Source organism: Alosa alosa, chromosome 7 (assembly GCF_017589495.1).
Source record: "Alosa alosa isolate M-15738 ecotype Scorff River chromosome 7, AALO_Geno_1.1, whole genome shotgun sequence".
Taxonomy (NCBI): domain Eukaryota; kingdom Metazoa; phylum Chordata; class Actinopteri; order Clupeiformes; family Clupeidae; genus Alosa; species Alosa alosa.
The window spans coordinates 30210522-30225511 of record NC_063195.1 but is presented as its reverse complement, the minus strand read 5'-3'; the positions used below and the strand labels follow the sequence as shown (position 1 = coordinate 30225511).

General features: G+C 44.2%; 1 protein-coding gene across 2 annotated transcripts in view; it reads left to right on the top strand.

Annotated features, from left to right (window-relative positions):
- The window catches only part of cacng5a (calcium channel, voltage-dependent, gamma subunit 5a), a 29124-nt gene extending 18945 nt beyond the window's left edge, over positions 1-10179 (top strand). For both annotated transcript variants that reach the window (XM_048248613.1, XM_048248614.1), the window contains 4 exons: positions 1394-1480; positions 4108-4248; positions 4861-5006; positions 7365-10179. In XM_048248613.1, coding sequence (XP_048104570.1) covers positions 1394-1480; positions 4108-4248; positions 4861-5006; positions 7365-7622 — 632 coding nt within the window. In that variant the 3' untranslated portion in view covers positions 7623-10179. The remainder of the gene's footprint in view (positions 1-1393; positions 1481-4107; positions 4249-4860; positions 5007-7364) is intronic.
- Positions 10180-14990: the final 4811 nt, after the last annotated feature.

Sequence of the window (14990 nt, the reverse complement as noted above, 5' to 3'; positions counted from 1 at the left end):
CTTCTCGTAATGGCCGCCGTGCAACAAGGGCGTACGGATGGCCCAGAAGCGTCGGCTTTTTGACACTGCCTTTGTGGCGGCTCCGAGTTTAATCAGAGGCTGGATTGTTTAGCGCTGAATGGGGATTTCAGTGGGTCTTTATGTCTGTGTGTAATTGCTGTGAGATAAGGTCTCAATTATCTCCTCCTCAATGCCAGGCTCCCTGATGACTCTGGCTGGTGGAGTAGGAGGCAGTGAAGTGGATTAGGGCCAAGCCCAGACTTGATTAGCACGCTCAGTGTGGGCCTGTGGCTTCCAGGAACACCTGGTGATGTTTGCCCACCTGTTAAACTGATGATGTGCAACATCGCAATGAGTCCAGGGCCAGTAAGGTTACCGTACCCCACTGCTCTTCTCCATTGTGGCCATAGGGAGACACGGAGGGGTGGAGAGGCAGGGGGGTTGCCTGAGAAAGTGTGAGACACAGAGAGACTGAGAGGAAGAGAGAGATTTAAGAAAAGAGGCAGTGGGTGGAATAAGGAGGGTTTCGGGGTTTCATATAATCTTAGAGGCATAGTAAGGAGGATAGATGGAGCGAGGGTGGTTGTAATACGTCGTTAGGTATAGACTAGGCTGCAGGATGCATTTACAGGGAAAAAAGACACACAATCTCCCATCATGCGGAAATTGTGCTGCCTTATTGGGCTTTTTTTGAATAATGCATTGGGTCCCTACGCTGTAAGTGCCACAGGAAATGAGGAGAAATGACACTGGTGAGGGAAGAGGGTTTGTTCCACTGCAACAGTGACTCACCGAGCGCTGCTTTGTCTTCAGCCTCCGTCTTCATCGCGCCATGTTCCACCAGCTGTGTACTTATTTACTGACAAATGGAAGGGGGTGACAAGGCAAAGACGGGGAAGTCAGCAGAGAGCCATTCACTTCCCTTCTATTTAAAACCCGCAAAAAACTCTTGATCCCTCAGTCTTTTGACTCTGTCTGTTGCAGTGTAGTATTCTGTTCATGGCATAGACAGGTGCCTGTCTGGGCCTATTTCCATAGTGACAAGCTCCATGATGAGTTGACTGTAATAGCCTACTCAGTCGTCTTTGTTGATTCCTAACTCCATTATGACTCCCTGTGTGTGTGCATTCTGAGTTCCTAACTCCAGCATTATGACTCCCTGTGTGTGTGCATTTTGAGTTGTTGTTTTTTTTCACAACAATGTTCTGACTCATTACATGTGTGCTTTCACTTCTACAGTTTTATTTGAATGACTAACAAACTCTTGATTAAACCACTTGATCTAACCCTAAGATTTATCTCCCTTTTTTTTTTACTAATGACGTTGCTGGTTTTGCCCTGGCGCCGGTGTTTTCCCCTGATGGCCGGTGTTGTTGTCTCTGTTGTTTCCCAGGGGAGGAGAAGGGCCGCTGCTTCACCATCGAGTACGTCATGCCCACCAACGTCCAGATGACCTCAGAGTCCACCGTCAGTGTGCTGAGTGAGTGACCATGCTCTCTGCTCCTGCTCACTTCCTGTTACTTTTTTCTGTAGAATAGCGCATATTACACTCCAACAATGAATGTTTTCATTTTCTAGGGTGGTATCAAATTGAAATGAAATCAATTAAAAAGAAAGTGGCTAAACAAAATTAAAATTAAATCATTCTGATGGATTTGATATATTTGTAAAATGAACTAAATTAAATGAAGATTTAACTAGAGTACATGCAACCTGAGTTTGTCTGATGTTTGAGTATTGTGGTGGCCAGCTCTATCTGGATGTTACCTGAGTATCCTTACAACACATTGTTTTCATGCTCAGCCAAAATGGCATCCCTTTAATGCTCAGCTCAGGTCTACGGAGTGGCAGGAATCTTTGAAGTCTTTGCAATGGAAATAGTGGTGATTGAGGCCCACATCGATCCATCATCTACCTGTCATTCCCAGACCAATCACCTGGACTTCCTCTGACCACACAGTACCTGAGAATGAACCAGAGTCCTGCTCTCAACTCTCAAGTCTCCTGCCTACATTACCCAGAACTACCAGTCGGGACTGAAAAGGACTTAGGGGTCATAGGGAAAAGGCAGGGGTCATAGGGAAGCGTTTTCTCCTCTGAAGTGTTTTCTCCTCTGAAGCGTTTTATCCTCATGTGTTTCAGGTTTCTTCTGATGTGTGCAGAGTAAATCAGATTAGAAAAGGAGCAGAAGTGCAGTTCCCATGCCATGGAGACAGACATAAGAGCCCGAGGCTGTAGTCTCAGTGCCCAGGGCTCCAGTGTAGACACAAGCAGATTCAGAAGGAGATTTAGTCCATGACTTAATTTACTGTAATCGAATGTGTAGTGCAAATGTGAATGACATTAGTGTTTTGCCTATTTTGGAATATATAAGGCCCAAGGTAGTGGTTATCTATCCTATACAAAGCATAAAGGATATCAAGATAATATTATTATGCTCTAAATGTCCATATAATATGTATGGGCTACTACAGTATATACAAATATGTATGTAAGATATGACAATACTGACATTTTTGGGATCCGTCATCTGTAACTCCTATGACTGAACAAGCTTAAGTGGTACTTACGGTGAACTCTCATTTAATGTCCATATGAAATTAGACAGAAGACAGTTTGATAGGAAAAGTCAGTAATTCAGACAGTAATTGAGTATGAAACTCACGCTAGAAGTGTTGGTGTCTGTTTCATAATTCACACATGCTGACCTCATCTTGGCCCCAGCATCAAACACGTCCTCTCTTTTAATAGGCGCTTTTAAAGATGCACAGAGGGTGGAGGATGGAGTTCGCTTGTCCGCAGCCATCTGGTCGGTGTCCAAAAAGACCGAGTCACGCAGAGCAGATATATAAATGCCTTCCCCACCTCTCTCTGTGTCAGAATCGTTTCCCTGCTCGGGAACTCTGAGAGGCAAAGAGCTGTAGAAGAACAACCAGTCAGCCGTCAGATAGAGTTTCTCATCAAAGCTGTTCTCTGCTCACGCCACACATTGGCCAGTGAGACTCTGTGTGTGTGTCTGTCTCTGGGAGAATGAGCACACATGAACAATGTGTTGCCAGTGGTGTGTGTACACATGCATAGTGATTTTGTATTCTGCGTAGCACTTAGAGTAGAGTGAGTGTGCGCACTAGACTGTCACATGCACTGTAAGTTGATAGTGCTTCATACTCACAGAGAACAGAGATGCAAGTACCCTGCAAGTTCACCAGGAGCAGTTAAGGTTTCAGCTCTGAGTTTTTGCTCCAGGGCATTTACATAAAGAGTGTATAAATTCATTGGATGAAGAAAGAGTTTAGAACAGCACATGTGATGACTGCCCTGTTCCCTCTGTTTCCACTGCGCCCCTGTAAGGAGTTTCTGGAAGCTCACAGAATCACCATTACTGGGAGGGAGACATCATCATTAAACCACACCGACGTGTCACTCTGACCATGCCTGCCCATGCCTCAGTGTGTGACAGGAACTTGACCTCTTGTCAATCAGTCAAGAGTTCACAAGGCCAACTGCGGAGGTTGTCACGCAGCACATTTGTCATGTTTTTTTTTTTTTGTGCTCTGGAGCTTGACATCAGGCCATCCAGCCTCTACTCTGTGTGGGCAGTGGAGACTTGGTGGGTCGGGTTGACGTCAGATAGCAACAGGGCGCTGGAATGGATTTCCTGTGCGCTCCAATCCATGGGGTCATTGATATCCAATGAGACCTTTGGTCTTGTGTTCCCACAACCACATCCATTCCAGTACATTTAACCCCTCACTGTCAAAGGGCATGCAGGGGTCAGCTGATCCTGCATACTGCATGGCCATGAATCATCTCTGGAGACCCATGTACTGTATATAGAAACCTGGTTGTATATACTCTGGTTGCCTATAGATGTTTGTTAATGTGGCCATGGAAGTTTACCTTGCCTTAGACAGCCCTAATAGAACTGTTAGACGACCATAGAAGTAATGTTTTTAGAAATATATTTGTAAATGACTAATATTGAATGTTGGTATTTGTTTATGTATATTGTTGTATTGGTGAATTAGTGTTTTTCCATTGCAAGTCAGATAATTAACCCCTTTCTTCTGTGTTTTTCCTTTCTCTATCTGTGTTCCTGCTTATTAGAAATGATCCGCTCAGCCACGCCTTTCCCTTTGGTCAGTCTCTTCTTCATGTTCATTGGCTTCGTCCTGAGCAACATCGGGCACATCCGCCCCCACCGCACCATCCTGGCCTTCGTCTCCGGCATCTTCTTCATCCTCTCGGGTATCTCACACTTAAAGCTGAAGATAACTTTTGCACTGTATTTGTGTGTGTTTATATTTCGTTGATCCTTTGTTTCCCGCATTTCTCTATTTCCATTTGAATCATCATGCCAGTTTGGCAGAGCTGAGGTGCCGTGCTAATTTAAGAGAAGTCATGCTTGCTGCACAGTGCAGTTAACAGTGTGCCGGCTAGATGCCTCTGCCAACATGCCCGCTGCGATGCACGGTGCCCCACAGCTCACTGCGGTCTAGCAAACAATACAATGCAGCGAAACAAAACAAGGTGACAAAGGAACATCTGACAGGTTCAGTGTCATTCTGTCAACAGCCCTGTAATTCTCTCTCTCTCTATCTCTCTCTCCCTCTCTCTCTCTCCCTCTCCCTCCCTCTCTCTCCCTCCTCTCTCTCTCACCTCTCCCTCCCTCTCCCTCTCTCCCCTCTCTCTCTCTCTCCCTCTCTCTCTCTCCCTCTCCCTCCCTCTCTCTCCCTCCCTCTCTCTCTCACCCTCTCCCTCCCTCTCCCTCTCTCCTCTCTCTCTCTCTCTACCTCCCTCCCTCTCTCTCTCTCTCCCTCCCTCTCTCTCTCTCCCTCCCTCTCTCTCTCTCTGTAAAAGGTCTATCCCTGGTTGTTGGCCTGGTCCTCTACATTTCCAGCATTAACGATGAGATGCTGAACAGGACCGAGTCCAGCGAGGCCTACTTCAGCTACAAGTACGGCTGGTCTTTCGCTTTCGCCGCCATCTCCTTCCTGCTCACGGAGGTACAGAGAAACTCACCCTTTACTCACCATAGATATTAGAAAGCTAGATATCGCATTGTCCGTCGAGTTCAGTCCGCCATCTCCTTCCTGCTCACGGAGGTACAGAGAAACTCACCCTTTACTCACCATAGATATTAGAAAGCTAGATATCGCATTGTCCGTCGAGTTCAGTCCGCCATCTCCTTCCTGCTCCGGGTACAGATACTCACCCTTTACTCACCATAGATATTAAGCTAGATGTCGCATTGTCCGTCCGAGTTCAGTCCGCCATCTCCTTTTCTCCGCGAGGAGTACAGAGAGAAACTCACCCTTCTCAACATAGATATTAAGCTAGATATAAGCATTGTCGTCGAGTTCAGTCCGCCATCCTTCCTGCTCCGCGGGTACAGAGAAACTCACCCTTGCTCACCATAGATATTAGAAGCTAGATGTAGCATTGTCCGTGAGATTCGATCCATATCTCCTTCCTGCTCCGCAGTACAGAGAAACTCACCCTTTACTCACCATAGATATTAAGCTAGATATCGCGTGTCGTCGAGTTCAGTCCATGCATCTCCTTCCTGCTCCGGGTACAGAGAAACTCACCTTTACTCACCATAGATATTGAGACAGCTAGATGTCGCGTATGTGTCGAGTTCAGTCGCCATCTCCTTCCTGCTCAGATTACAGAGAAACTCACCCTTGCTCACCATAGATATTAGAAAGCTAGATGTCTTCGCATTGTCCGTCGAGTTCAGTCCATGCATCTCCTTCCCTGCTCCGCGGAGGTACAGAGAAACTCACCCTTGCTCACCATAGAGCTAGATTGTCGATGGATTCAGTCCGCCATCTCCTTCCTGCTCCCAGGGTACAGAGAGAAACTCACCCTTTCTCACCATATGTTAAGCTAGATGTCGCGTGTCCGTCGAGTTCAGTCCGCCATCTCCTTCTGCTCATGAGGTAGAGAAACTCACCTTAGATGTTAGAAGCTAGCATTGTCCGTCGAGTTCAGTCCATGCATCTCCTTCCTGCTCCAGATATCACCATAGATAAAGCTAGATATTTATTGTCCGTCGAGTTCAGTCCGCCATCTCCTTCCTGCTCACGGAGGTACAGAGAAACTCACCTTTTCCTCACCATAGATATTAGAAAAGCTAGAGATATCGTGATTGTCCGGTCGGAGTTCAGTCCCGGCTTCATCTCCTTCCTGAGCCTCACGGAGGTACAGAGAAACCACCCCTTTTACTCACCATAGATATTGAAAAGCTAGATATCGCATTGTCCGAAGTTCTATGAGGGTGGTATCCGGAACGCCACCATATGCGGGAGAGCAACACGGAGGTCTAGGGCAAACCTCAAATCAGAGACACCTGTCTGATTTCCAATTAGACACCTGTTTCTCCATTGGCCTCCAGTGATGGTTGCCCCCACCGAGATGGCCGAAGTTCAGTCTTGGAGCTCAATGCTCCTTCCTGTTTCTAAGAATCTACCTTTACTCACCATAGATTTTAGATGGGCTAAACATAGTCGTGATTGTCCTTTGTCAAATGTTTCAGTCCGGAATTGTTCCCTCATAGTCTCTAAAAAAAGGTACAGCTGGCGGCCCTGTGGCCTTTATTACCTTCATCGCCATAGATATTAGAATGGGGATATGTTTCAGTCGAGTTCTAAGGAGGGGAAAAGCTTCAGCCTGGAGTCAACATTTAAACAACTTTGCCTTCCCAGAGACACCTGTCTGATTTCCAATTAGACACCCTGTTTCTCCATTGGCCTCCAGTGATGGTTGCCCCCACCGAGATGGCGGCGCTATTTTCGTATGTTCTGGAGCTCAATGCAGTATCTAGTTTTCTAATATCTATGCTACTCACCACACTTTACATGTGGAAAACATAGTCTACAATTCTAATCCTTTGTCAAATGTTTTGTTAGTGAATTGTTCCTCATAGTTCTAAAAAAAAGTGCTGGCGGCCTCTTGTGTCTTTAATTACAGTCCTTCATCGTCATAGTTTGTTTAGCAAGTATGGGAATAGCTTTACTGTCAGATGCAATAAACAACTCTTTCCCAGGGCTTACATGCTATTTCACACTTGCCACCCTTTTGTCACCGCTTTGTCACGCACGAGATTGCCCAGGGCCATCACTAATTATAATGAGCCATGATTATCAGTGTCTGTCTGACTGACTCAATGGGTCCAACACACAGAGGGATACTTTAATTAGGCTTCATGTCTTCGGTTCAGAATGTGTGCTTATGAAAGGGGCAGAATGTCATCTCGGGAGATACAAAGTGAACGTCATACTTACCTGCTGCAATAGTTTGTTCTGTGTCGGGAGGTAATGTGAGGTAATGTGATTGCGTGTGTGTGTGTGTGTGTGTAGACGGCTGGCGTGATGTCCGTCTATCTGTTCATGAAGCGCTACACAGCCGAGGAGATGTACCGGCCGCACCCCGGCTTCTACCGGCCGCGCCTGAGCAACTGCTCCGACTACTCGGGTCAGTTCCTGCACCCGGAAGCCTGGACGCGCGGCCGCAGCCCCTCGGACATCTCCAGCGAGGCCTCGCTCCAGATGAACTCCAACTACCCCGCCCTGCTCAAGTGCCCCGACTACGACCAGATGTCCTCCTCGCCCTGCTGAGATGCATCCCTCTCTTCCTCTCTCTCTTTCACTCTCGCTCGCTCCCTCGTGCCCTCTCTACATCTGTAGCTCTATCACTTCCTGTTTCTCCCAGTCTATTCTTCATCTCTGTGTGTCTCTCTCTCTCTCTCTCTCTCCCATTCCGCATTGCACAGGTGGGGCCGGGTTGGACGGGACTGTTGGGAGAGTTGTGGTCTGGGAGTATTGAAGTGGGGAGGTCAATAGTAAAATGTTCTATCCCGCGAAGGCCGTTAGCAAGGGAGCGGCTGGCTCTCATTCAGTAGAGACTTCCTTAATGGGCGCAAGAGAAGTTATGTTGACGTGTTAGCAGATGGAGTGATATGTCTTCAGTCGTTGGTCAAACATGGTGATGTCATGTGGCTAGCAATCTCTTAGTTTCACCACCTCTAGCTACTTCCTTGCAGCTGGGTGGCTGGCTTCTTTGTAACAACGGAGGCTCTCACCCTGGCTGTGTTAATAACTAATATTTATTCTCACTCTGACACACACACACACACACACACACACACACACACACACACACACACACACACACACACACATCTCTCTCTCTCTCACACACATACACACACACACACACACACACACACACACACACACACAGACACACACACACATAGACACGCACACACACGCACACAGACACACACACAGACACGCACACACACACACAAATGTCCCATTCTCATCTTCTGTCCACCACATTTCCAAATACAAAACAGTTTTCTTGACTTGCTCAACACTGAGGCACTTTCGCGTTCCTGAATACTTTCTTTTTTTACCTGCTCATTTTTAGAAATGGAAAAACAGCATAGAAACCATATTTAGATCAAACCTAAAACAATAGAAATGGAAAAACAGCATAGAAACCATATTTAGATCAAAACTAAAACAATAGAAATATATGCGTTGTGGGTCCATCCCTGTGTATAATTCCTCTTAGGCTGTGTTACCTCTTTAGAGAGATGGGGATGAGCTTGTTTAGATGTGGCCTGGCTTGGATCTTCTCATAAAGCGTATTAACGGTCTTCTTTTTCACTAATTATAGTGTCAATGAACCAGTGTAAAACTCTAGAAGCTGCTCATGGGGAGGGGGGTACCATTACCTGTGCTAAATCTCCACATTAAGTGCCAAAAGGCAAGATGATAATATTTCCTTAGAGTTTTCCTTAAGGCACTTTAAGCGGAGGAGTCCACAGCACATTGGAACTATTTTGTACTAACATAGTATTCTGTGTACAGATATATTGGATGAAGAAAGATTATATTTATTGATGAATAAACAGACGTTGGATGTGAATATATTTGGTTGTTGCTCACCGTTGCTTATTTCTGTTATCATTACTTAGCCAATGATGTGTTTAGAAGTGTTTTTTTATACTCTGTACTTGTCACTCGTGTGATTATTGTACAGTTTCTCATTCTTTTTAGCACTTTACCAACAATGCATAGATTGTTTATTTTATTTTCTGTTGGCTAATTTGTATAGTTTTGTCACACTCTGTATCTCAGTTCTTGGTTTCACTATTCTGTAACGGATATTTGATTGCAATGTAGAAATATTTATTTTGTTCTGTGCATTCAGAATCAGATACTTCAGTCCCCTGGTTTAGAAGTTGACTCTAATAGCAGCCATACTTTTCAGAATGTAAAGCTACATTTGTGGCACGGGTAGCTTGCGATGAGATTATGTGCGTGTAAGATAATAACACAAGGACTTGTTAGTAATGTACAATTGACATTCCAAAATATCCTTTTCTAGACTATATCCAGAACACTATTATATATAATAAGATGTATATTATATAATCAAAATCATTTTCTAAACAAGTTCCCATCTTCATTTTGACTTTTTATTCTGATATGCAGTAAAACAACTACAGTTGTGTGAAAGGTGGATATACATTGTTACAAATCTGTATTTCAAATATAGATTTTTAAATCAAAAGTTTCTCTTGTTTTGAAAGTGAAGTTAAGTCAGGATCAATGCACACATTTCCATGTCAGAGAATGCTGTGCTAAATCATTTGTTAGTCTACTAGCATGCAGATAGAAGTCAACTCAGTTTATGGACGAATATTGATCATTTCTAATAATGTTTATGTTGTGAACATTGCCATTTTTAATGTTGTCTAGATCTTGAAAAACTTTCCTTTGGAGGTGTTATGTCTTCATTTTTACAATGTTACTGTATATGTTGAATCAGAAAATGTATATCTTAAGAATCTTTTATATAGGCTGTTCAATTGTATGGGTGTATAAATTGTAACCATTATATGTGGACAAAGTAGTAAACTGACATCAGTCGACATAACCTTACTGTCGTGATAGCCTTTGCCTTTTTGCATAAACAGAATGTGAGCTTTTGCATAATGTTGTAATTGAGATTTCCGAGATTATCTAGATGATCTACCTGTCAGGAAATAGCAATGCAGTCAATGTCTTTGTACTTTTACAGTTGATTTCATGACATTGTCTATGTGTCATAAATTCTGTTGACAAGAAAGTAAAAAAAAAACTCCTGTGTTTGCCAAAATGATTTGTGTTTTGTGTGTGTGTGTGTGTGTGTGTGTGTGTGTGTGTTTGTGTGTGTGTGTGTGCATGTGTGTGTGTAAAAGCGTGCATGTGGGTCGCGTCGCGTCGCGTGCGTCGCAATGCGTGCGCGCGTCGCGTCGCGTGCGTGTGTGTGTGTGTGTGTGTGTGTGTTTTTGTATGCTGTACATGGTCTCCCTCTGCTGGATGTGTCTGTAAATGTAAAATGGCCCCATCAGCCCGAGAAACTACACTATTTATGGTCTTTTACTTCTAATCGCTACCTTGAGATTGTATACTGTAATAGAAAAGGCACATATATTGACATGAATGATGCAAAATGATCTCACAAGTAATTGGGATTGTGAAATATGGGATGTGTACACAAGGGAGATGGTATGTCTGAGTCAGAAATAGAACATGAAAGACTAAAAGCATGATTAGTATGAAACCCTGCCGTTGCACTGGGGAAATAAAGCTAATAATGCAATTTGTTTTTATTAGATTAGATTAGATTATTCAACTTTATTGTCATTATGCAGAGTAGAAGTACCGAGACAACATTGTGTCCTGACCTTCCTGATAATGAGCCACCATGGTTATGTCTCAGTAAACATGGGCGGATTATGAACTTTCGGGCCCCTGGGCCCAGATGTATTAAGGGCCCCCCACTTCTTGTCGTATATGTGGGAGGGGGGGTTTGGGGGTCCTCCCCAGGAATTTTTTTTTTAATTTGTTTGATGGGATTTCCTGTATTCTGGTGCATTTTGGGGATGGCCAATACTAAATTCAATCAGATTCATAGCCTACATCCTGATTTGTTGATTCCATGCAAAGGCTTGGGCTTTAGGGCCCCCTGACCCCTTGGGCCCCTGGGCCCGGTAGGCCCGTGCAGTAATCCATCCCTGCCAGTAGATGAATATAAAACTGGCTGATTTATTTATGGGTAAGAACTTCCCTTATAGTATGATCAATTATTCCTATTTTCAGAATGTTAACAACAGCTGGTTGGAGGTCAGTGAATTCCTAGATAAGTAACCTTTCACACTTCCTCAACACATTGCTTGAATGCTGCTGCACTACAGCACTTCTGCACTCAGGGGCGCTGCTAGAAAATTTGGGCCCTATGACAGACAATAATTCAGAGCCCCTATTTTTTTTAGTATTTGGGGGCCTCTCATCCTAATCATCCTAACACCCCCCTCTCCACCCCTCAGTGGCGCCCCTGTCTGCACTGCTACTCTCTGTGCCTAATGTTTACATCAGAGTCATACTGTATAGAGACACCTTGGTCATCTAGGGAATCAAATGGTCTGAGCTATCCCGTTATGCGATCCAAGGTTCCAAGGTGGTCACGTGGATCGTGGACACCATGTTAGATGCCAACATTCATCAGATCTCCACTGACATAGTGCAGTGAATAGAGAATAAATATAACTATTTATATATAAAAAAGTAATATATTTTTTTAATTAATTAACAAAATGGCCAACTGTTGCGCGTTTGGCTGAGTGCAAGATGGGAAGCGGGAAACGAGTGTGACCCAAAAAGGAGAAAAATATGGGAGCAGAAGGTCATAAGAACAAACTGGAGAGCAAATAATTACTCAATATTGTGTGAGGTAAATGTCAATTTCTCTTTTCGACATATGATAATAAATTACATAGGATAAATATAGTAATACCATCATTAATGTATACCATGCTTGTTGGCCTTGGCATATTCACCCCATGGGGTTATGCTGTAGTAGAGTCATCTGATGTTGGTCTCCAACATGGCACCCATGATTTGAGTTGGCCAAACTCTCTCTGGTTTACATTGACAACACTGCCATCTACTGTTACAAATGAAATATGACACAGCAGATCACAAGTGCTACTACTGATACTAAATTCAGAGTCCAAATGTATCCACCCTGAGCATTTCTCTCTCTCCGAGGCAAAAGATGAATGTCTTACCCAGAGCGCAGGAGACTCTGTTGGCATCTAAGAGTGCAGATGGCCAGCAGTTGACCGCTGAGCATCTCAAGCGACAGTATGCATCTATCCTGCCACTGCGTTTGCCTCGAATCGTTTGCTTCACTTTGAACAGATCAGCTGTGAAACAGTAAAACTCACCCCTGAGACTTTGAGGACATCTGAGGACAGGAGATTTTGTACAGTTTGCTTTAGTTTTGTCTAAAACATGACTTTTGTGTTCTGAACAAATCATGTTTTGTCTAGAACTACTTGTTTACATACATCCCTTACAAAAGAGTATCTGAGTATCAAAACTGCAGTTTTGGAGAAAATATTGGAAATGCTATATTTTGGACACAAAACAATGGCATTGTACTGGATAGTACTGTACAGAAATGTAGTATTTTGGACATGAAACTACTACTGTACTGCACTGTACTCTAGTATAACACTGTACTTCGAAAAAGCTGCAGTAAAACTATAATTATTTTTTGTAAGGGATGACTTGACAAAAGCTTATCTGACCCTTGGCAGAAATAAGCATTATCTCTCTGTGTCTGGGCTGTATTCTGGAGTAACGATAAGGGGCACTGACACCTGCGTCTGGGATCATATTTAATAAAAAAGGGAGAGTCAAAACTCCTGCTTGATTTATTCATCTTTGCCAGACGGCGAGAGGTGAGTATTAATGTCTCCTGACATGTGGAAGACAAGATGGCGCCGGTGTGATTGATGTATTATTTACTTCCTTCCTGCCTCCGGGGACGACACCGCGGGACCCAGCAGGGCCACCTGCTTCCACCCGGAGCAACCTGAGCCATGCGGCTGCATCGCCTCACTGGGGCAGCTCCAGTCGGTGCAGAGAGGGGTGAGAGGCTGGAGCTCTCGTGTGGATATATTGTTCTGGCTTAATCAGAGACAGTGGAGATTTAGAAACAATACTATTGAATTGTGCATGAATGAGGACGTCTGGGAGGCTCATGAAAAAAAAACCACGAAATTGGGTTGGTAATGGCCTTATGTGTGCACTATCAACGAGATCAATGCAACTCGAGATTACTTTGACAAAATATCCACAGTGAGCTTTAAACCATGTTTTATACATTTTGATTAGCTTTCTTTTCTTTTCTTTTGTACAAACAAAATGCAGGAGAAATGAGCAGCAGCATGCGTGACGTGTGTGGGGATGTTGGATGCTGGCTGGGGACCGATGGCTTTGAGGATCGCTGCCCTGGGGGTCTCTCAGCAGCTGGAGAGGAGCCGTCTCCCCACGTGTCCCCTCAGCCGGGGCCGAGCCTGCCCCATTGCCATCCTAAGACACAGTGACGTACTGTACCACCCCCTGCCTACACACACACACACACACACACACACACACACACACACACACACCCTCTCCACCACAGTCAGTCACATAGATGCTTGTGAGCCATGTATGCAGATGGATGCAAACTGTGCCTCATATGTATTTACAGTAAGCTAATGTACTTACACTGGATAGAATATGTCATCATGTCGTCAGTGTCAAACTACAGCCAAACTACAATACATGTCCTTACAGTCAGGTTATTAGGCTGTGCAGTCATCTACAATACATGTCCTTACAGTCAGGTTATCAGGCTGTGTAGTCATCTACAATACATGTCCTTACAGTCAGGTTATCAGGCTGTGTAGTCATCTACAATACATGTCCTTATAGTCAGGTTATCAGGCTGTGTAGTCATCCAGGGTAAGGATGGGTGAAATACCATAACATACAGCTTATTTTCAACCTTGACCTGCATTTCTTGTATGACATGGAAGACAATGACACTGGTTAAATCCAGCTTTGATTAAAAAAAATAAATAAAATACTGTACTGTAAATGTAAACAGCTCTGGGCTGTAAGTTGACTTCAGACGTAACTGAAAGTTGTGTGTGTGCTGTGCAGTGTGTAGTGCAGATATACTGACAACCAGCTGAACGCACAGCTGAGTCATAGTGAGGAAAACAACAAAACACAAAATCCTCAGATCTTCGGCACATTTTTGTTCAGTTTGTACCAAAGCAGCTATTAAAAGCTTCTTTGGTACAAGGTGGAACAGCTTGGGAGTGTGAAATATTCAAAATGATCCTATCTCCCTTTAATCATGGGTGCCGATGCAACTCTCCCAAAAACAGCTGATTAAACCCCTGGGACCGGATGCACTGCCTTTGATCACCCATTCTAAACGAACGGAGACATGACTTCTGATGAATAACATTGATCCTCACTCTCCTTGGGGAATTCACCAAAAGAAAACACAAGCTTCTCCTTCCCTGCAGCTTCCATCAGAGTTGGACCTGATGCTTAACATTTAATGTGTTGTTGAAATAACATGCTGTTACATGCACCCTGTAACCTTGAGTAGACACACATGTACTGTACATCAGACATGTATACTTTAATTACATTTCTGCTATAGATATGGTATTTTATAGATATTCTGCATACATGTACATTCAGTGCATGAATGTTCATACAACAACACACCTGCATGGGATTTTGGTGCATCCTACTACTTTGGTTCATAGCATAACATTTAAAGATGGGGTTGCATTCCGTTCAGGGAGGATGTTCCCTCAGGCTCAGCCCTTTAAAATCTTTGTCCATAGCTTTGGTTTGAAGGCAGCAGCCTTTGCAAAGGTCTGCTCTCACACAGCTAGCTCCCCACGAACCCACCCAGGGAACAGATCCGCCTTTCTCATCCTTACGCAATCGCTATCACGCCTCTCCTCAAAGAGGCGTCTAGACGGCCCTATCTGCCTCCCACATCAAGGAGCCACAGCAGCACACACTCACCCTCTCTCTCTCTCTCTCTCTCTCTCTCTCCAGTCT